The sequence below is a fragment of the Penicillium subrubescens genome, assembly GCF_028828155.1.
Source record: "Penicillium subrubescens strain IBT 31985 chromosome Unknown utg000014l_segment0_segment0, whole genome shotgun sequence".
Lineage (NCBI taxonomy): Eukaryota > Fungi > Ascomycota > Eurotiomycetes > Eurotiales > Aspergillaceae > Penicillium > Penicillium subrubescens.
In genome coordinates, this window is record NW_026643164.1 from 330,984 (window position 1) to 351,796 (window position 20,813).

Below are 20,813 nucleotides of genomic sequence, written 5' to 3' on the forward strand. Positions count from 1 at the left end.
CTTCCTGTTGAGTCTCTTTCCTCCTGTTTCATGGTAAATGGTAACACTCTTGCCATAGGACATGTATCAGGACGGGTTTCCTTTATCGGGTTTTGTATATAGACGCAATTCATTTCGATTCCCTCTCCTTCCTCTGGACCCGAAGGACCTTTTACAATGAATGGCTGAAGCAAGTCACTAGGTGCGTAGACTTTGCAACTTCTACCGTCGCAAAATTCTGGGCCACCACTGGGTGCCATCCAAGGCGTGTCGGTGTTACTGAAACGCACCTGCCTTCTCCTCTGTTGCCCCTTCAAATCATATCCTGCGGAGAGATCTTTTTGAGAGTGTTGTCATAGGTTTTTTTTCGCGATCCTCGGAATCGATGAAGAGAAGGAGGTCTTTCGAGACGCCCATGATTATACCCCGTGCTTTTGGGATTCATCAAGGTCGGACGGTTACTTGTCATTCAAAGAACGGTCCTGGCAGTGGACGACACAATGGATGAACCGTCGAGTACCTTAGATGAAATGCGGCAGCGATTCCTTAACCATGGAAGCGCTAACTCAATGAGTGGGCCCTCCGGCTGTGTACCTACAGCAAGAGAATCAAAGTCCATCAGATTCCGGTCCTGGCGGGGCACGTAGACTGGTCAGATTATGGCAGCACACTTATATTATAGGGGCCGGGAATATACAAGATTCTAAAGCTCGAACATTTCTTTGCGACAATTAAATTAACTGCTCACAAAATTATCGCTCACGAAGAATGGCGAGAGAGCAGCCTTTTTTGTGGATTGATACCCTCACAACAGGTGGATTTGGTAACCTCAGGAGAGTTCAACATCTCGTAGGGACCTCTTCAGCTTTCCGTCTGCTTTGGTATATGCTTGCCCAAAATCCCTTCGAGCCAGGTCCTGAATCCACTCCCGACGTGGGAGGACCTCTTCACCTTTAGATAACTCGGATGCTAGGAAAAACCAATTCAAGGCTTGTCCAACGGTGCTCACCTCATCGCTAATGTTTGCCGAAGCATAGGCACTCATACGCTCGTAAAGACCACTGTCCGTCCACAACATCAACAGGTACCGAGCGACAGCTTCGGTGTCTCCAACATCAACAAGATACCCGTTTCTCTCATGCTCAACCTGCAAGGGAATTCCACCTGCTCTGGTCGCAATGACGGGTTTTCCTTTGTGAAGAGCTTCCGAAACCTTCACCTCAAAGCCTTCTCGTGATGATAATTGTAACACAATATGTGCCTTAGACAACAGCGTGTTCAACACTTGGTCAGAGGGACTTAATCGTATAACAGTAATCAAAGCCATGAGATGTGGCATAGCCTGTGCTATGTGCTGAAGGACAGCATCATAGACTATAGAGCCATCGGGATCATCTATAGACCCGTGACCACAGATCAGAAGCTTCGGGATTTTCATATCGGGATGTAGCATAGCAAGCTTTTCGTGAAACTTTTCATAAGACCGAAGAACATCTAGTATTCCCTTGGCGGGATCAAATCGAGCAATTTGCACGATATATTGCTCTGCAAGAAGCGTTAGTGCATGTTATCTTGCTTGTCGGATGTAAAACAAACCGGCAGGATATTCGATGATTGGCATTTCCGAATCCTTACACATGTGATTGAATTGTCGCCCGTAAAATGCGGTATCCCATTCACGCATCTCCTTATTAAGACCGTCAAGCCTTGAAAACGAGGTAAGCAAAAGAAGTACAAGCCGTTCATTGTTTGGTCGAATTACCAATCAGTGGAGGCAGGCATATAGCCAACCCGATCTGTTGGAACATTCTTGGGAACGAACTCGACCACTGGATGACTGATAAAGAGATCAGCGGCCTGAATATGTCGCCAGAGGAATTCCCAAACATCGGCCTGTGGAGTTCCCGAAGTTGCGATAAGATCGCTTCGCATTTGAATATGGCTTCTATAAATGACTGGGCGCTGGGGATCAACTTCTTTAGCAATCGGAATCAATCCCGTCATCTGAGGGTCATCAATGACAACGACATCAGCACCACCATCCGCAAGTGAAGATAAAGGACCACCGCAGTGTAGCCAGTATCGATTCGCATTGTCTCGTGTCCAATCCACCAACTGCTGTTGACTCTCGCAATCCAATCGGTCGTCCGGGCCTGAGACGCCTTGTAGGATGTTGTGGTTTGTCTTCGTGATACGGAACAGGCCTGGTCGTGGCTTTGGCACGTACCTGTGAAGGTTAATTTCAGGTGTTAAGAGAATGACATACATCACTTTACCACTTGAGATCAATGTCTAATTGATGTGCTAGGCGAACTAGTGCATGGCGCATGAGAGCGACACCCCCTCCTTGGGGCGTTGCGCTAAAGAAGGCGATCTTCACACCGCGATGACACAGATCCGACGCGTAATGTTCAACAGCTGCCCATGTCTTAGGACGGACGGTTTGACGGAATGATGTTTTGCTCGCTAGATGAATATGGAAACCAGAATCGACATCTACGAGGCCGCGGAAGCCAACATGTACCATTGGCAATTTGTTCGGGCCGAAAAATCTATCGTTCTCTAATTAGCCCTAAGATGGAGGACGAGGTACACCGATTGTGTTCTTGTGTTCTAATCCTACCTGACACACTTCCGAGAAAGCGACTCGGCCTGCTCGTCAATGGGCTTCTGCTGGAAATGGAGCTTAGTCATTGCTTCGGCAGTAGCATCAGCATCTGGCTCTTCCACAAGTACGATCGGTATAATGTCTAGCTCTGCCCATAGTTGTGGACACAGTGCTGGAATACGTTCGTGTAGCGAGCGGGAAAGCGCAACCCCGAGGATCTTTTCCGAATGTTCATCGCTGTATTTCTTCAACCGGCTGACGATATGCTCGTGGGTCATAGGAAACGTGGCTGGTGTCGCGAATTCGTGCTCCAAGAGATCGAGCAAGTATGTGTCATCCCGTACAGCAATAACGACTCGTGATACGAAGTCACCTGTGGTGCCAATGGATACACCTGCATAAATATGCTGTTCATTCGTCATCAGTATAGGAACATATGAAGGACACAGAGACAGCCTGACATTGAAAATGGGCCCGGACCAAGCATTATTCTTCAAATAAGGCCGCAGACGATTATTTTTAAACTGTGAATCGTGACGATCGATTGCGCTGGTGTTGTGAGGCATGACCGATATATTTGTCAAATTCAATACAGACAGTATATCTTCGGGTGAACGCGAGTTGAGTCGAATTATCGCTGGCAATAATTACTGGCATTGCGCCGCTAAATAGAGTGTTCGTATCTTTCTTGATTCATGCTGTTGACGTCAACGACTATTGCAATAATCGCCGGAACCAACGGCAGACGATAGCGGCCACCGGGAACTGGAGGACTTGCTAAGCTAATATGTCCGGCAGAATTTCGAATCGTCTGAATTTCGCTATAGTAAGTCCAACTCTCACTCTCAATTTCGTCGCTCTGATTGGCCAATTTGAATGCTTAAAGCTGTGTGAATCAGCCAATTTACGAGTGCATTTACTGCTAAAAGCTTTAGAAGGCAGATTATGGAGAAATCAGATCAATTGACTAGCTCTAGCTCTATACTATACGAAATAAGGAGACCCCATAAGTCTCTTCTCCATAACACCTTCTCCATGAGACACCCGCCATGATTCTACTCAATACCAGCCTACCGGAGATAAGAGATACCATTAGTGTGTCCCATGGTAAATTCGCCGGAGGAGAGAACTCGCAGGGGGAGATTCGTCGATTTCATCATTAATTTCAAATCAGCCTGTGTTTCCTATATAGGCAGGATAGTAGGCCTGGAAGTCTGATATGTGAGGCATCAGAAGTGATGGCGGAGACTATGGCGGTCAAAATTAGCCCTGTTCCCGGTGGCCGCTGTCGTCCACCGCAGGATCCGGCAATAAGATTGCAGGCTATACACCATCTCGAGTCCCAGGCCAGTTTTCGTAATGGGTCTTCTGCCAAAGCGTGATGGTTGAAGTGGAGATCCAGCTAATCGTATTGAACTGAAGGCTCTTCGTTGTATTAAATTGGTATTTTAGCCTGTCTAAATACAGGATGCCGGGAGCTCTAGGAGAATGTGACGGTATCAATCAATCAATTAATCAACACTCTATTAACCTGTTACAGCCTAACTAGTGGCGTAATAGCTATGCGGGCGCTTCCTCCGGCGGAAGCAAGAGTGCATCCGAACGCTAGCCCACGCGCATGAAACAGTAAATACAAAGGAGAACGGCGGTATTGCTATATGAAAACAGCCCAAAAACAGTACTAAAACGCCCGGAAAGCCCCCAGTCCTATAATATATCTCTCAATCAGCCCTCACATTGGCCTGCTGCTTCCTCTGTATCCCTATCTCTGCTATCCCTCTCCGGTATCCCTATCCTCCTGCTTCGTTCTCGATTAGTGGCGTTCGACGCCGTTTTCCTATGTATCTACTGTTTCATGCGCGTGGGCTAGCGTTCGGATGACTCTTGCTTCCGCCGGAGGAAGCGCCCGCATAGCCATTACGCCACTAGTTAGGCTGCAACAGGTTAATAGAGTGTTGATTGATTGATTGATGGATTGAGGCCGGGAACGGCAAAACTAACCCAATATAAATCACAGGTCCCAATATTACATTATAAAAATGTTTCTTCAGTCTAGTTACAAGGATCAAGTATATCTATTCTCTACTACATCCGGAACTGGAATAGTCTGTCGTGTGAAAGCACAAATTGGCGTGCGATTGATTAGCCTTAGCTTACATTAGGCCCAAGGGAAACAACCCAATCCTAACAGAGATCCAACCTCAACACCAACAACAATGAAATACGGTCAGACGAGATAAGATCATGGAAGATGAAATCGAAGATCTCGATCCAAAGAAACCCGTTCAAAGAGGCTGAATTTCCCAATGAAAAAAAGATGAACAACGTCCGGAAAAATAGGTATATGGTAAAAAAACACAAGCAAAACCACCAAAAACGCCTAATGCGAAGTAAATGCATGAGGTTCTTGGTAGCAGCAAAGGCCCGGACCCAAGACAATCAAGGCAAGCAAAAAATCAAACAAAACGAAACCTTTTTCCATGTAAGCCTTCGCAGAGGCTTACTCCCTGTCGTACCGTAGGTATAGATGGGATGGGATATAAACATCAATGTCATGTAAACAAGAAAAGAAAGACCAAAACAGGGAAAGCTGCAACCCTGATACTCGATCATCAAGATGAGGTGGGCGGGCAGACCAATGAAAAAGAATCTCGAACATGACAAGTCATCCAGTTCAATCGAAAAAGCTCAAAGGAGTCGGGTTGGGGCAATAAAGTGCTCCAAAAACACTTATTTTTGAATTCGGGCTTGCCGAAAGGGGACCAGTGCAAACCACATGTAGAGGTGGACGAATCTGGCACATAAACCAAAGGATGGTGATCCATCCGTCCACATGTGGCGGGTATTATTGGTGCACTGATATATGCAACCGCATTACTTCAAGAATGGAACAAATCCCAAGCCCGGGCACACAGGCCCAAAAACTCTTCCTTCTTTCTCCGCTGAGTCTCTGGCGAGTCCCTGCCTGCGCCAAATGGACCAGGGAAAGTAGAGTTAGGCCCCATGGCCGCAGCAGGATTGGGGCGACTGTGAGGATCGGGGCCATGGCCCAGGGGCGGGCTCCCATTATCCTGCTCATATTCGCTCCGCGGGCGACGGCGAGCAGTGGCATCGAAGGAGTATATTGGTGGAGCTGGAGGAGCGCTGGGGGCGGGTTCACTGATCAACGGTGCGGTCTTGGGGGCCATGTGACCAGCATGGGGCGATGGGGGAGTAGGGGGTTGGTGACCTCCGTAATGCACGATACGGGGAAGTAGTTCCTCCCGACCACCGGACATCTCTTGGACTGCCTCCTCGGCGGAACGATACTCCCGTGGCCGGGTAGGCGTTTGGGACATGTTACCGGGCAGACCGGGGGATGGCAGGGGGCCCAGATTTGACTGGGAGGAGTTGGAGCTGGATGCATTCGGATACAAACTGGGGTGGTCACGGTCACGGTCACGGCCGAGTGTATCTGATCCAAAGACATCGGAGAGTGGAGGGAGACGGTTGTTAGTCTGAGTGGCGGGAACATGGTGCATGTGCGATGTTGAGCCGAGTGTCGGACTCTGGTTGACGATATGGCGGGTCAATGGCTGAGGTTGATACCGGCCGGTAAATGTCTGATGCAACGGAGCGGACTGAATCACTCGCTCATTGGCGAACTGTGAAGCGGAGGGGGGAACAATTGAAAGACCAGGAGGAGGTCGTCGCTTGGAACCGGACTTTGGCACGGCCATAAACTTCGATTCGGACGGTTTGACTCCCTCGGGACCTTCATCCTTGGCTGATCTCTGTAACCGCGCCTCGATTATTGACCGCTGTTGATCCCGTACTGACATGCTGCGCTGCAGCTGCTCTCTCATGATGGGATCATGTGTCTGGAAGCCAGGCGACAGGCAAGCCAGCCCCACATTTTGCATGGTGAAACCTTCCCTAGCGGTCATAGGCCCTCCCGGTGCACGCACCTGGAGGCCACTGGAAGACGGGAGGCTGGTCGACAGGTCCAACTTTCGAGGCCGAGGGCGACTCTGCATGCGGGGGGACGATGGCGGTTCCTTCTTCACGGTAATCCTTGGGCCAGTGCTACCTTGAGACCTGGAGCAAAGATACTATTAGCATTGCGCATTCTTTCTGGATTTCCTGCGCCGTCCTCTGCTTCCTTCCAAGGATCGTATGACCAGAATCCAACTTACGGAGACGATGGGTCTTTGTTCTCGGGCGTCCCTTTGACCGGGCCATCTTGAGAGGCGGTCGACATGCGCGGAGGAGAGGAATTCGCCGGGGCACTGGGAGGAGCCAGGGTCGGGAAGTTCCTCGGGCTTGGATCGCGGGTGGTATGTGGTGAGGACAAGGGAGCTGCCGTCGCGGATGCAACTGCCGTTGACATGGTGTTGCCGACTAGTGAAAAAGAGTCCGGGCTTGCGGTGGTACTTGCGGTGGTACCTTGGAGATTTCCGGAGTTGTCGCGACTAACAAGCAAGGACTATGTAGTCACAGCTAGATATTTTCGATGTATTAATTCAACTGCGCGGGATCAGCGACCAAAGATCCCTCGACGACGAGGTGGAGCATCAATGGAGGCCGAAGATAGAAAGCCGACGTAGAAAGCAGCCCCCGATTCCCGAGTTGGAAGGCTTAGTTGAGGCTTAGTGAGGCTGACGCTTGTGTTGATATTCAATGTTGGTGGCAGCCGCAAACAAAGAAGTATCGGCGGTTACGTCAAAGAACTGGTCAGGAGGGGCATGAACTGCCTGCCAGTTGTTGATTGTCGAGAAGAGAGTACGGGAGAGAGGGAGGGAGGTCGAGGGGGGGGTGTGGGCGGTAGTTCAGCGGCAAGCTGCGACTAGCGGTAGGGGAGAAGGGAAAAAAGTCCAGAGCGTCAAGCGAAAGAAATGGACCGCGCGAAGAAATGGTTTAGGGTGGATGATGAGCTGGCGAAAAAGAGGAGGAGGAGGAAGAGAGGAAGAAAGAAAGCCAGCAGAGTCGAGTTGGAGTAGTTGAGTATGGGATGAGAGATGAGGGAGGGTCTGGACCCAGAAGGGGGAAACAAGAAGTGTCAAAGAAGAACGGAGAGGAGGGGGACGAGGTTGAGCCCCGGAACCAGGGGGCGGAGGGAGGTAGAAGTACTTGTAAATGCAGTGAATAATGTATGGAGTATTATGTATATCTACTTGATTCCTTCGCGGGTGGAACCCGTGCTCAAACATTTACTGGGCCCCGGCGTATCAGGATCGTCTGGCTGAGACACGACGTGTTTCTGTTCCTACCAACCAGCTGAATCGCCCTGCCAAATTGCCAATAAGCTGCTTGGATGGGATCTGCGACCGCCAGTGTTCCAGTCTTCGATAGTTTCATCTATGGAAACACGCGCCCCCTGGTGGCTTGTAGTTAGTATGGTTGACTGGTCGATTCTATTCCATTTTCAGAGTAATAGAGCCTCCCATTTATTCTGCCTTGACTATTGTCTCATATAACTAACTTCTAGTCAAATATCCAGTAGAGTAAATTCACAGGTTATTAACCAAGTCTTGAGAAACAAAAAAAAAAAAAAGACATCATCTCCATGAACTACACCTACGATAGACAGTGGACCGCCCCTCCTCCCCCCACTACTATGCAGCATGTCCACTGAAATTTTTAGCATCATGTCAGAAGTTCAGAACACATGCGATCCGTGCTTCTTTTTTTTTCTTTTTCTAGTCTGGCCCCCACGATCAGCGACTTTCGTCACATATGGCATATATCTATAGATTATTGACAAATAGCGAATATTATATACATAGTAGTTCTGTAGCGCCACCTACCAAGAAAATAATCCGTAAACTCAACGAGACCATCAGAAAAATCCGATTTCCACAGGTCCAATCTCTCTAAATTGAATCAGTTGCACTACCCGTGCGGGTGTCAGAGATTCGACGGAGAAATCCACTCAGCCCCGGCACTACTGCTTTTGCAATTCTTGGAAGGGTTAACTCGGTGCTGGGGGCCTAGGGCGCTGGCTTGGGTGGCTTAATGTCTCCGCAGTTCCACTCCATCCTTAGATAAGTTGCAAAAGATCCATAAATTAGGTTTCTTCCTTGAGGAACGAGCCGGTTTCTTCGTTATCATTTTACCTTTTTAGTTAGCTGATTCACTGTTTTAGTAATCCGACGCGTTTACTCTGTTGAAACTCTCGGGTTCACAGTGCCGTATTCCTAATGTCTCTACGACATAAATACTCTTTTTCTAAGTGTACTTTGAAATACTCCCTTCAAAAGCTGTAGATTATTTCTCCCTTGATCGGATGACTCCAACTCTGCACTCCCTCCAAATCCAGCAATCCAGCGACTCACATCACGTTCTTCGTCCAACATGGGCGCCGCCGGCGCTTATAGGCGACCAGGGGGTGGATGCGCAAATAGCGTGTGGTTCCCACACCAACATCCCTGCCAGAGACAAAATACATAACTGACTCGGGATACTTTGAAGTATGGAACCCATGAACTCATTGTTGTTATCTACCTGCCCAACGAGGACGAGCCCAAAGTCAAATCAAACAAACCCAAAGAATATTTTATATCCACTCATATCCCCCACCATCGACCGGCAACTTGCAAGCACAGTACCAACCAACCCAACCATCCATCCATAGAAGTCCCCAACCCAGGTTCCTCCTGTAGTTCTCCGAACTCAGAAACACAGGTGACAGAACGAGCTGCATGCTCCCTCGTGTGGATCGGATCGGATCCCCTCACAGGGCGGATAGAGTGTGTACGCTGCACGGAACCCGTTGCCGACCGCCCTTCAGTTCTCTAGTTCGTTGTCTACGGACTCCCACCGAATTTCCCGGGCCTGTCTGGTCCTTTTACCCCGATCGATATGAAGCCGCGATAAAGCCATTGGCTGGACGCCCGCACGTCACTAAGAAGTTTCTTTCAGTTAGTTTGACCGTAGTTTGACAAGACCAAGTCTGACACTCGCACGGATCACCGGGTGATGCGGCAGCAAGTGAGGTCCGTTCGTTATCTGCGCTAAACTGTTTAGAGTAGAAATGGGCCAGGGCTAGGGCCCAGGGGGCCGAGATTGAAGGTACATTAGTACATTAGCTGGGCAATAGTTTGGTGGTTCTTCCAGGGTTTTGGTGATCCTGATTTTTGTCAGAGAATAGATATGGAGTTTTTAGTAGGAACTAAGTACGAGTATACTTACGATTTGGAGTTCTTGGTAAGGAGTATATTCTCCATAATTAAGTGCTGCTTCCATTAGTTGATATTAAAGTCTGGAACCGGATATTTGAGGGTATTATGGATTCAGGATTCCTATCAGTAGTCGAAGTTAGTCCGTGATGTTAGATTGATCAAGACCGTGCGGCATTCTTTGACTCTCTCATCTTTATCTCTTTGTTCGTAGCGGTTCTTCATGACCGGGTAATTATTATAATGCTTTCATCAATCACAATTTAGAAAGTTTCTATCCATAACTGATTCATGAATCATGATGAAAAATTAACCGATCTCGGGATTATCCAGTGAGACATGAATCAGGTCTGACCAAGTGCTCCGGCCTTGGCATACCGAAGATTTTCATTAATGTACGGAATATCGTGTCAAGTTACCACAGTTTCAACAGTAGTGGCGTAGGGCTGGTAGCCTGTTTTCTCTTCTATCCACTAACTCGTATGATTACCCTAGACCATGCTAGCCTGGATTTTGGCTGCATTGACTGTGGAGTGTTTCAGCAGCTTCACGAGCTGGACGAAGCTCAAAGTATATATGCACAATCATTCTGCGGCGAAATAAGCTCCTTCTCGGTTTCTTCTTTTTCTACTGCTCTCTCTCGAGTTTCACAAAGTTCCATACTGGCACAAGAACTCCTTGTTTGCTTAATCATTTCGCAAAACCCAAATCGCAAAAGACCCTTGTCGCATTCGAAACTCCATCTCTTCCAGTGTGCAGCCCCACGGGCGGATCTACACATCAGGTCTGGAGGCCTGTCTCTACACAGGGGTCGCAAATCCTTTGCCCACAATTCTCAATAGAGAAGGACAATGACACCTCAGGTCTAGTATTATTCAATAACTAAATATAAAATCCAAACAGAAGTAAGAAAAGAAGCTTTGTTCATGGCGAGTATAGATATGTGTACAAAAGTAGTAGGCGGTGAAGCCCGCTATCGATAAGCCACTTTTTTTTCTTCGGTGCCTCGACCATCGTCAAAGGCAGCACTTGCGTCCATTCACTTCATCACTTCACCTTAATTGTTCCCGGTTCGACCAAACACTCGACTGACAAGCGAAGCGGCCAGTTTGGTTCCTCCATCAAACTCTCTCCGCGCCTCCTTTTCTCACCACACTCAACCGCATCAACCACCATCCTAAGAACCCATTCACCTCGATCCCCTCAAATTCAGATACTCCAGATACAATGCCTGCCTCCGTCCACTCGGAAGATGCCCAGGAGCACGACCAGTCCATGATGGATGTCGAAGCCGAGGAGCCCGTCAACCCCATTCTGCTGGATGAGAAGCGCATCGTTGTGGTGAGTCGTGCACCCCACCGCGGAGTCCCCAATCCCCGCGACATGAGCTAGTGATATGAGCAACTTGTCTGACATTTGGTTGTTTTAGCTGCCTGGTTCTACCGAAACCTCTGCCTCTTTCCAGTTTGACGGCGAGGGCCACACCATGGGTAATGCGCTCCGCTACTCTATCATGAAGAAGTGAGTGCGCCCTCGACATTTCCGAGTCGAAGATCGGACATGAGAATTTCCATTCAAAGCTAGGCATTCGTAAGCTTTTGCTAACGTCTGTACAGCCCTGCTGTAGAGTTCTGCGGTTACACCATCCCTCACCCCTCCGACGCCAAGATGCACGTTCGCATCCAGACCAACGGTAAGTCGACACCTACCCAGAACTTAGTTCACTTCAACTCTCCCGTCGAGGATCTCATGCTAATCCTCTTCTTATTTGCAGACACCACCACCGCCCTCGAAGCCCTGGAGAAGGGCTTCAACGACCTCATGGACCTGTGCGACGTCGTGACCGAGAAGTTCACCGCCGCCCGCGACCAGTTCAAGGAGGACCAGGTCAACCGGATGGAGGGTTGAGCGTGTACTGGGCTGGGAAATTCTTTCTCTTGCATTGCATTCATGTCCGGATTTGATTGGCGTTTAGGGGGAAGCTTAAAGCTTAAAATTTGATTGATTGTACATCACTACATCTACATTTCCATACATGCCATTTTTGGCGATGACATACAGTATCTGGGAAAGTTTTTGGGATAAATGCACTGATGCAGAGATGTGTGTCAGGTAAGGGGTGTACCACCACGTCATCAAGACTTCTGATAGAGCTCAGAACTGGGTGACCCCGGCGTCAGCGGGTGATCACTCGTCACTGCAGTGAAAGTCTGTCAATTCTTGGTCAAGCCGTTGACGCACGTGCAGTGTTATCACGGGACAATGTACCCGCCATCCCACTGCCTTCCCGTTAGGTAGGGCTGATGTTACAGTACTCTACCTAGGCAATTAATTCCAGATATCCATTTCAAGCTTGTGTTACGGTCAAAATCAGGCCCTCCACGGTGAACCCTCTATCATAAGTTTCGTTTCGGGTAATCAGGTGCTAGGGTCATGATGAATTCCACCTGAAGGGTTGCCTATTTGCCTTCTAAGAGCTCACACAAGCGCATTTCAAACGAACAGTACCTATGGCCTAGGAATCTGATTTGGACCCGGATTGTACTCGATTCCTTTGTGTTTTTGTTTCTTCGATTTTCGATGTACCAATGACTTAGATAAACATTAGTCTATCAAAACAGACGCTTTGTAACTCTTTCTCTACCAAGCTTGCATTTGCTACAAACTGCCAATGGTATCGCCTCGAACGATGACATCGCTTCAGTAGCCGTGCCAAAGAAGGCACACTAGATCTCCCTATGGTCAAGTACTACTGAGTGGATATCAGCTGGTCTTGCCTTTGAACCCAATGACAAGCTAACTCTTCACGTGCAATTTGGTCTCTGCCGATCTCACAAGGTCAGTTGCCGCCTTGAATTAGCTCAAGTGGCTTATTTTGGGTTCGAGAATGATCTGCAGTGGTCGTTTGCAAACAGCCACTCGGGATCCCGTTGCTATCCCGAACATTCCATTGGCCTTGCTTTGACCACCAGGAGATACATTTCCGGGAGCGTGTGATGTGGTATTCACCCTTGATTAAGCTTGGAGCTGATTAGAGCTGTAGCTTGTTTTGGGTTATCATAATACATCAAGATTGTATACCAAGCTCGTGGGTTCAGCTATCAATAGTCTAGGAATGATTCAACCCAGCAATCATGTATTCATGCAGTACATAGTCAACAATGAGAAAGGGGCATTGTAAAACACGGAGATTTTTTCGGATCCAACCGGCTCACATTCCAAAGAACTAGAGCATGGTTTTCTAATTAGGCCTTGGGACACCATTTTACTCGCACACACACTATAATCATATCTCCCTCTATCTCTATCTCAGTATCAATCTCATGAGCGTATACCCTCTCATCGGCCATCTTAAGAACCTGTTTGATACCTATCCCACAAATCCAACCATCATCCAATGTAACTCTAATATGATCGCCGTTGATGCTCACGGAAATTTCACGTTTCCCATGCAAGGGGGACGCGCGGATCTTTGCCAAGAATAACTCGTGGATCACCATTCGAAATCCTTGGGTCATGACGGTAAGACCCTGTTAACTAGAAGATCTTTACCGTACAAAGCATATTGGGGCTCCAAGTTTACAAAAGAATGCACACCTAAAGCATCCTTCCGTTGCCGCCGCGCCTCTCTCTCTAACCACAACCCTGGTCATTGGATTCAGGTACATAGTTGGAATTTGCATGACGTGGAAAGCTTTGAGGGAGGGGATCTAGACTAAGAGATTTGCAATGGCAAAACGTATTTAAGGGTTGATGGTCGCCCTCTGTAGAAATATAACAATCTGCTAAACTATCTACTATCTCTCCATACTCTCCTCAGATACCAAGTGAGTTCCAACGCAGTTACGGTTCTGTTGTGTCAGTCACGGTCTAACATCTCCCAGATACCGAAAACATGTTCGTCAAGTCCATCCTCGCTACTCTCGGCCTTGCTGCCCTCGCCCTCGCCGGCTCTGGAGCTGCCAAGTGCTCCAGCAACCAGCAGGTTGTCTGCAAGGACAACGGCAACGGTGGCGTCCTGACCCTCGGCAACGTCCTCCCCGGTGCCCTCGGTGTTGACTGCTCTGGCGGTGACGTCTACTGCTGTGACAAGGGTGCCGTTGAAGATGTAAGTCACATTTCCTGCGCTATTGAAAGAAGCGCGGCATTTCAACTAGCATACATTGACACTGACAAAACTTTCCAGGTCGGCCTCGTCAACCTCGATATCAACGCCCAGTGCTCCCTGAACCACGTGCTTTAAGTGACTCATGTGCCACTCATCATATCTGCCTGGAGGTATAAGGCCACTCTGAATGTACTTGACACATCATTTCAATCTGTTCATTGGGAAAGTGATGGTGGTCTGGTGTTATTGAAGGGCTGGCAAAGATCAAACCTCTACCACCTGTGCACTGTGATGATACATGTACAGAGGCCAATTATTGTTGTTGAAGAACTTTAATCTTATCCTAATACACTTTGATTTCTTGCACACCAAGTCAATCACAGTCCTGCTATTCGAGTAGAAGAGATTTCCTGTCAATGTAGAATAGTGAAAATAATCAAGTACACCCTGTAGTACATTGGTGACTCTTTACTAATCTGGAGATCCCAGTTGTCACGAACCCCCCATGTTCTCTAGAACTCTCTCGAGTTCATGATTACCATGGGCCTACCATATCAAGACGGAGACCAAGATTTTGATATTGGTCCACAGTTTACACTTGGACACAATCACAACAGATCCCCTTTCAGCTCTGTTCAATTTGGAAGCGTTCTGTTCTTGTTTTTTGAACCGAAACCCCGCACAATGTCATGTTTTCAGTCCAACGAACGCAGTTTTGTGTCTATTTTTTTCCCCGGTTAGCCCAAACAGTAGAGCCGTGAAATAGGCCTTGGCAAGCTGATAACTACTACATGACTGGGGCAATAATTTGCAAAGGTACGAAACCAAATTCTAGCTTGCAACTGTTACAATGTTTATCAGCATCGCTTTACAATAGAGAGGAACGGGTGGGGCGCCAAGCATCCTATATCAAATCCCAAGGTACGTCCAGCGGTTGAGGCACCGGGGATGCTGTTTCCGGAAAGAAGACAAAATCTGATCACTGCTAATTGACCTGTCACCCCCACAACTCAATCTCCGTCATGTAACGGTAGTAAGCCACACCCTCATACTTTTTATTGTTGACGTCAACATCTGCGGTATTTTCCTATTACTCTGTAACCTCTATCTTTCTCTCGATTGCATAAATAGTAGCAAGATACTTCGCAATAATGGAGATCAGAGAATTATCAATTCAAACATCACCAAGATCGTAAGTATACTTCGCCTCTGAATTGTTTTCGGTCATTTGGTTAATCCCTCACTCTAGGTTATTCAAACCTACCCGTCAACATGAGATACTTCTTCGCTCTCCCCGTTTTGGCTATTTCGGCCCTTGCCATGCCCACGAATGACGGCCATAAGGGCGATGAGGCCGTAGCAGAGACTGTCTGCGAAAGCCACCAGACAGTTGTTTGCAGCGGAAACGGAAACGGTGGTCTGCTTTCTCTGGGTAACCTCCTCTCTGGCCTTCTTGGTGAGAGCTGCTCCGGTGGTGATGTCTACTGCTGCTCGCAGAAGGACGTGGAACAGGTATGTCTCTTTTGCAGCTTTATTTCATGTTAAGTTCTTCGATAACTAACTCATCATTCAACAGGTCGGCCTGATCAACTTGGATCTCAACTTGCAGTGCAGCTTGAACCACCTGCTCTAGAAACACAGATTTTGTTTATGAGACACTGGATAGTTACCATCCATAATACATAATTAATTTCTAACTTATTTCATGAGATTTTGAATTTGAAGGTACTACTTAAGATTTTCGCCCCTTCCTTGAAGTCAAGTCGAGGGATTGTAGCCTCTTCATCTGCTCAGCGTTATCTTCAATCTTTCTATCCCAGGCTCCCAGGCCTCGATGATCACCCCCCAAGAGCGATCCTCTAGGCATGTGAAACCTTTCGGCTATCTCGGCAGCGACATGGCGACGGCTACTAAGAGTACTAGCCGATCAATCTTTGGAAGGAAGATTATTTTAGTTATCTGCTCGGCCTAGAGTGAAAGATCCCGCAACGACAAAAAGCCGAGAGCGGGATTGGGCCCAAAATCTGAAGCATATGCCTAGTCAGAGTCTCATAAGTTTGAGCCTTTTCAGTGTAGAATAATCATATTGGACCTCATTAGGCTAGCAGTATCGTGGATTGAAAGAAGCCAACGACCACTATTCCTATGCAAATCATCGTGAGTACCTCGGAAGCTCCATCACCGAGGCCGGTGATAGTTACAGCTTGTCAAGTAGGTCCTGTTCACCTTTCAGATTGCCGAGAAGATGTTATGTTATGAACCGAACATGCAAGAACTTTTATAGACGTTTATTATCTTCTATGTACCGATCTAGTATGTTCGAGAATAACAGCCTTATTCCACAGCTGAAGCTTTTCTATCTCTCCACCCTTTCCCCCAGAAATATAAAGCCCACAAAGCGGGCGAGACAAGAATCATCATCCCCCCTAGAAGCACCCCCAGCCAACCCATTCCAATGGCATTAATCAGAGGTATGATCGCCGCAGACGCTCCAGCGGAAGCTAGCCAGTTGACCATACTCATAACAGCACGGGCAGAAGCAGGCCTCGTGACGTTCAAATCTGCGACCAGCATGCTGAGGGTGTTATTAACGCCCGAGCTGGCATTTCCGCAAAAGAATAACAAGACCAGAGGACCTGCTAGATGAACATTGTAGTTCATAACCCAACCGAAAGCAATAATGCAAAGAGTGTAAAAATAGACAAAAGGTAATGCAAGCACCAGACGAGCTTTCTCAAGAGGAATACGCTGGATTTGCGTCGGACATTGTCGGTTTGGTTGGATGTCCTCCCCAACTTGACGAGCATAGTACTTGAATAAACGATCTGCCAGTGTTCCAGCGGTCCACCGAGTCGTGCAGCTGCCGAGGGTGAACGGAAGATAACATAGACCGACATAAAGTGGCTCCAAATGATACTTCTGCTCAAGTAGATACGCCAGGCCATTGAAAATGGCAGTCGAGGTGCAGAAACAAGTCGCGCTGCAAAGAACAAGAAGAGCGACGTGTCGATCGTGGAGAATTTTCAGAGTGCCAAGAACTCCCAGGCGTTTCCTGAATATAATTCTTGTCTTGGGCTCGGGCTCGTGGCGGCTTGGATTGACAAGCTGAAGTGCACATTTGTTCCAAGGTTGAGGAGGGAGACTGCCATTTCCCACGACCGCTCGACAAGTCTCGCGGAGCACTGACAGGATTATGAGGAGTAAGACTCCAGCAGTAATGGACATGAACCAGAATACGCTTCTCCATCCGAGGTATTGAGTCACAAGGCCTCCCAGAGTTGGTCCAATCGAGGGGCCAATCGTCATTCCAATAGAAGAGTAGAAAATATATTTCCCCCGCTCGCCCCGGGTAACAAGGTCGGTAATAGAAGCAAAGGCAACGATCGTGCTAGTACCGGCAACAATGCCTTGGACGCAGCGTAAAACAAGAACGGCGGCATAGTTAGTCTGAGAAGCAAGCCCGATACCAGTGCAAATGAAGACGAAAAGACAGGAGAGGAGAATGGGACGACGGCCAGTTTGATCGGATAGGCCGGCCGTCAATAATGGGGTCACGGCTTGAAAGATCTGTATGAATCAGCTATTATCAACTATATATTGTGTATGCGAATCTACCTTGTAGGTGGTAAGAGTCAGATAGATTTTCGCAGTCGACACATGTAAATCGCTTGCCAGCGAACCAATAGCCGGAAGATACATGCTGCCTGCTACCGGACCCAAGAAAGTCACCAGCGAACAGACACATATTGTAAAGATCTTCTCCTTCTCAGATAAGATACAGTATAGTGACTGAACAGCTTTAGGAGAACACTCTTTCTCCGCGTCTTCCTGCACCGACCCACAATGGCCAGTCTCCGTGGAAGACCTGGCCCTATCACTGGGGTCAGGTACCGACTCTTCCGACTTCATTGTCGTTGTAAGGGGCTGGAGCGAAGGAAAAGCCTGCTGTCAAATCTTTCGATAATGTCCGGAGAAACTCATACTTAATTATAAGAATCGAAAAGGACTTTCTGTCCTCGTATTCTCATATTCCAAACAGATCGTCAAGACCCCTGTGGCATAGACTTTAGCGGCGATCATCTGCAAGGAGGTGATAGTCTGACAATAGTTCCTGATGATATGACGAATCAAAGGCATGCAGGGGCAGGGAGTCCCGCAGCCCTATTGCCTGCAACCTCAACGATCTCCTTTTATCGGTGAAGCTTATAAAATTGCTTAGTTAGCACAGTGGCAGTTCGAAAGTTTGAGTTTAGTACGCAGAGAAACGAATCAATCACAGATGGTTCAATCACTCTTAGTTGAAAGATCTTTCTAACTGTTTTTGGATCATCTTTTCCGATGGCACAGATACCTTTTTATAATCTATCGTTCAAATTTTAACTGCTAAGATGATTTTGAAATTTATCGGGGTTTCAAACTGATTGAACCCCACTGTGCTTATGCTGGTACGGTTCTCTGGAGCTCAGAAACCGGAGTCGGTGAGCTCACATTCTCATTTGGACTCTAATCCGCACGACACGTATCCATATTTGCTTTTTGCACAACAAAATAAATTCAAATCTCTCTCCATTAGGCTCCAAAATTCTGCCAAACCCAATATTGCTTTAGAGCGACAACTGCCACGCCTATTGGCATCTCCAAGAGAGTAAGGTAGCTTTGCAGCAAATCACTCGATCGCACCCGATCATCACCCGAACTTTATTTCCCCACGTTTCAAATGTCAAAAAACGAATTCGGCGTGGGCCAGAAGGGCGTAGTGTTGATGTCATCGCTATTCAGGCAAAGCTATGACAATAACTTACCCCGCAGATTTGAGGTTCTTGATAGAGACATCAGACCTCTGTTGGAGATTCAATCTTGATCAAACCGAGAATTTCCAATGCTTAGCCGACGCGCATTTTCCCGGGTATTTCAGCAGGTTGGTCTTACTTTTACTACTGATCGGCATTCCAAAAATTCTAGATGCTGATGGGCATGTAGCATAATGGGTTGTTCAAGATTCAAGTGCGACGCCTAAGTCTTCTTGAGTACCATTCGCACAAACTACTCAAAGATGTATGGTTTATCTCCTGCATTGGGTGTCTTCCTGGACTTACTGTTGCCAGTTCGACATTCCGGTACCTCAGGGATATGTCGTCGGAAGTCCGGAGGAAGCTAGAGAAGTAGTCTCGAAGATCAGTGGGTCACCTTGGGCGTTTATGCCAACGACAGCCTGCAGATTGGAGGCCTGATTTGTTCTGTATCACTAATTTTCATGCAGATGCCCCATCGGTTGTAAAGGCGCAGATTCTTGCCGGTGGGCGGGGCAAAGGGAAGTACGAAAGTGATGGCAAAGGAGGCGTTCGCATTATGAGTTCGTAAGTTTTTGGAAGATTCGCTAACCAAGACAAAAGCTAACAAGTACTTAATTCGAGACCTATCGAGGCGTTTGAAAATGCCTCGATGATGATCGGATACTACCTCACAACAAAGCAAACCCCACCTGGCGGACTTCTCGTCAAAAAGTTATACATCTACAAAGCCGTGGATGTTGCGCAAGAATACTATGTCGCACTTACATTCGACCGCGACCGTGGCATGCCTGTCCTTCTCATCTCCAACGTTGGAGGAGTTGACATTGAATCTAATGCAGATAAACTAGAGCATTACTGGTTTGATATGACGCACGGCATCACATCCGAGATCACTGCATATGTTCAAGCGCAGCTCGGCTTTTCGGATGCTGAAATAGGTGTGATAAGTCACATCTTGCACCAAATGGTCAAATTATTCAAAGAGAAGGATGCCACACTCCTCGAGTTGAACCCATTGGTCCGCACACCAGAGGGGCATTTTGTTTGTCTGGATGCGAAATTCACGTTCGATAATTCGGCTCGATTCCGACAACCGGAGATCTTCAGCCTCGAGGAACGTTTGCCTGATGAGGAAGATGAGTACGAGGCATCCCAGGCGGGCCTTTCCTATGTCCGTCTGGATGGTAACATTGGAAACATTGTGAATGGAGCCGGCTTAGCAATGGCAACAAATGATCTTGTCAGTTTGTTTGGTGGAAAATGCGCGAATTTCCTTGACGTCGGCGGAGGGGCGACCAAGGAGACTGTCTCAAAGGCGTTTGAGATTTTGAACCGAGATTCTCGAATCAAGGGGATTCTCGTAAACATTTATGGGGGTATGTAACAATGACAGTGGTATGTTTTATCGGCTAACTCGAAGTGCAGGGATTGTTCGATGCGATATGATCGCCGAATCTATCATCGCTGCTGCGACTGCAACCAAAGGATTTAAAGTTCCTGTCGTGGTCCGCCTCCAGGGGACCAACTGCGACAAAGGTCTAGATATGGTAAGGATATACATCGTTCCATCGAGATACTGTAGCGCGCTAATAGGCTGTACTGTAGATTGAGAAATCGGGGTTGAAGAATCTGATTGTGGAACCAGATTTTGAGCTTGCAGCTGAAAAAATTGTGACCGTGACTAGCATGACGGTTTAGATATCGCATTGGACTCGAATTATAACATTTTTAATTGTAAACTGCCTCAGTCTGTCTATCAAATAATCATGAATAGGCCATGAAAGAAGAGTTCAATTCAATAAAGTTTCCTGGGTTTTTGATCCGGGTCAAGTAGATCGGCTTATTTCCCCTTTCAGGTATGAACACCCTTTGCTCGGCGTAGCTTCGGGACTTTAATGGATCATCGCCAGTCTTTTTTTAAGAACCACTCTCTAATCTAACAAGTTACAACTGGCCAATGTATGTGATCACTGCCCCACAAGGGTCTCACATTTCAGCTCTAGGAGGCAACTCTCTCTAGAAACAGACTAAAAATTCGTTTTTTTTTTCGCTCAGTATTTTTTTTTTTTGCAATTTATCATCCTTCTCCGAGTCAAAAGTAATAATTTCAGGAAATCCGGACCAGCTCTTATGCTTGACCTTCTGACCTATGACCCTTGTTACATCCT

General features: G+C 47.5%; 7 protein-coding genes across 7 annotated transcripts; 4 read left to right on the top strand and 3 right to left on the bottom strand.

Moving 5' to 3' along the window:
• Positions 1-808: 808 nt before the first annotated feature.
• Positions 809-3,153, bottom strand: N7473_013344 (uncharacterized protein; the record flags this gene model as incomplete). Its single annotated transcript, XM_057159283.1, has 5 exons — positions 809-1,524; positions 1,576-1,685; positions 1,742-2,206; positions 2,256-2,531; positions 2,603-3,153. The coding sequence occupies 5 exons, from the start codon at positions 3,151-3,153 to the stop codon at positions 809-811; spliced, it is 2,118 nt and encodes a 705-aa protein (XP_057002019.1).
• Positions 3,154-5,466: 2,313 nt separating this feature from the next.
• On the bottom strand, positions 5,467-6,956 carry N7473_013345 (uncharacterized protein; the record flags this gene model as incomplete). Its single annotated transcript, XM_057159284.1, has 2 exons — positions 5,467-6,664; positions 6,763-6,956. 2 exons carry the CDS (start codon positions 6,954-6,956, stop codon positions 5,467-5,469), a joined length of 1,392 nt encoding a protein of 463 aa, XP_057002020.1.
• A 3,814-nt stretch (positions 6,957-10,770) lies between these two features.
• Positions 10,771-11,967, top strand: N7473_013346 (DNA-directed RNA polymerase core subunit RPC19). Its single transcript, XM_057159285.1, has 4 exons — positions 10,771-11,085; positions 11,174-11,265; positions 11,361-11,437; positions 11,519-11,967. Exons 1-4 carry the CDS (start codon positions 10,972-10,974, stop codon positions 11,650-11,652), a joined length of 417 nt encoding a protein of 138 aa, XP_057002021.1. The 5' UTR covers positions 10,771-10,971; the 3' UTR covers positions 11,653-11,967.
• A 1,672-nt stretch (positions 11,968-13,639) lies between these two features.
• On the top strand, positions 13,640-13,987 carry N7473_013347 (uncharacterized protein; the record flags this gene model as incomplete). Its single annotated transcript, XM_057159286.1, has 2 exons — positions 13,640-13,852; positions 13,931-13,987. 2 exons carry the CDS (start codon positions 13,640-13,642, stop codon positions 13,985-13,987), a joined length of 270 nt encoding a protein of 89 aa, XP_057002022.1.
• Positions 13,988-15,124: 1,137 nt separating this feature from the next.
• N7473_013348 (uncharacterized protein) lies at positions 15,125-15,485 on the top strand (the record flags this gene model as incomplete). Its single annotated transcript, XM_057159287.1, has 2 exons — positions 15,125-15,364; positions 15,429-15,485. 2 exons carry the CDS (start codon positions 15,125-15,127, stop codon positions 15,483-15,485), a joined length of 297 nt encoding a protein of 98 aa, XP_057002023.1.
• Positions 15,486-16,147: 662 nt separating this feature from the next.
• On the bottom strand, positions 16,148-17,797 carry N7473_013349 (MFS general substrate transporter). The gene is made up of 2 exons (XM_057159288.1): positions 17,468-17,797; positions 16,148-17,419 (listed from the first exon to the last, which is right to left on the bottom strand). The coding sequence occupies exons 1-2, from the start codon at positions 17,759-17,761 to the stop codon at positions 16,187-16,189; spliced, it is 1,527 nt and encodes a 508-aa protein (XP_057002024.1). The 5' UTR covers positions 17,762-17,797; the 3' UTR covers positions 16,148-16,186.
• Positions 17,798-18,731: 934 nt separating this feature from the next.
• Positions 18,732-20,343, top strand: N7473_013350 (succinate--CoA ligase subunit beta; the record flags this gene model as incomplete). The annotated part of the gene is made up of 7 exons (XM_057159289.1): positions 18,732-18,770; positions 18,833-18,907; positions 18,958-19,030; positions 19,113-19,209; positions 19,267-20,021; positions 20,071-20,192; positions 20,251-20,343. 7 exons carry the CDS (start codon positions 18,732-18,734, stop codon positions 20,341-20,343), a joined length of 1,254 nt encoding a protein of 417 aa, XP_057002025.1.
• Between the last annotated feature and the right edge of the window lie 470 nt (positions 20,344-20,813).

Bases quoted from the DNA above. Each gene is read 5' to 3' on its own strand.
- N7473_013346 (XM_057159285.1), top strand. From the start codon at position 10,972: ATGCCTGCCTCCGTCCACTCGGAAGATGCCCAGGAGCACGACCAGTCC. The intron at 11,086-11,173 runs GTGAGTCGTGCA...TGGTTGTTTTAG, and splicing joins ATGAGAAGCGCATCGTTGTG to CTGCCTGGTTCTACCGAAAC. The intron at 11,266-11,360 runs GTGAGTGCGCCC...ACGTCTGTACAG, and splicing joins CGCTACTCTATCATGAAGAA to CCCTGCTGTAGAGTTCTGCG.
- N7473_013349 (XM_057159288.1), bottom strand. From the start codon at position 17,761: ATGAAGTCGGAAGAGTCGGTACCTGACCCCAGTGATAGGGCCAGGTCT. The intron at 17,420-17,467 runs GTAGATTCGCAT...TGATTCATACAG, and splicing joins TGACTCTTACCACCTACAAG to ATCTTTCAAGCCGTGACCCC.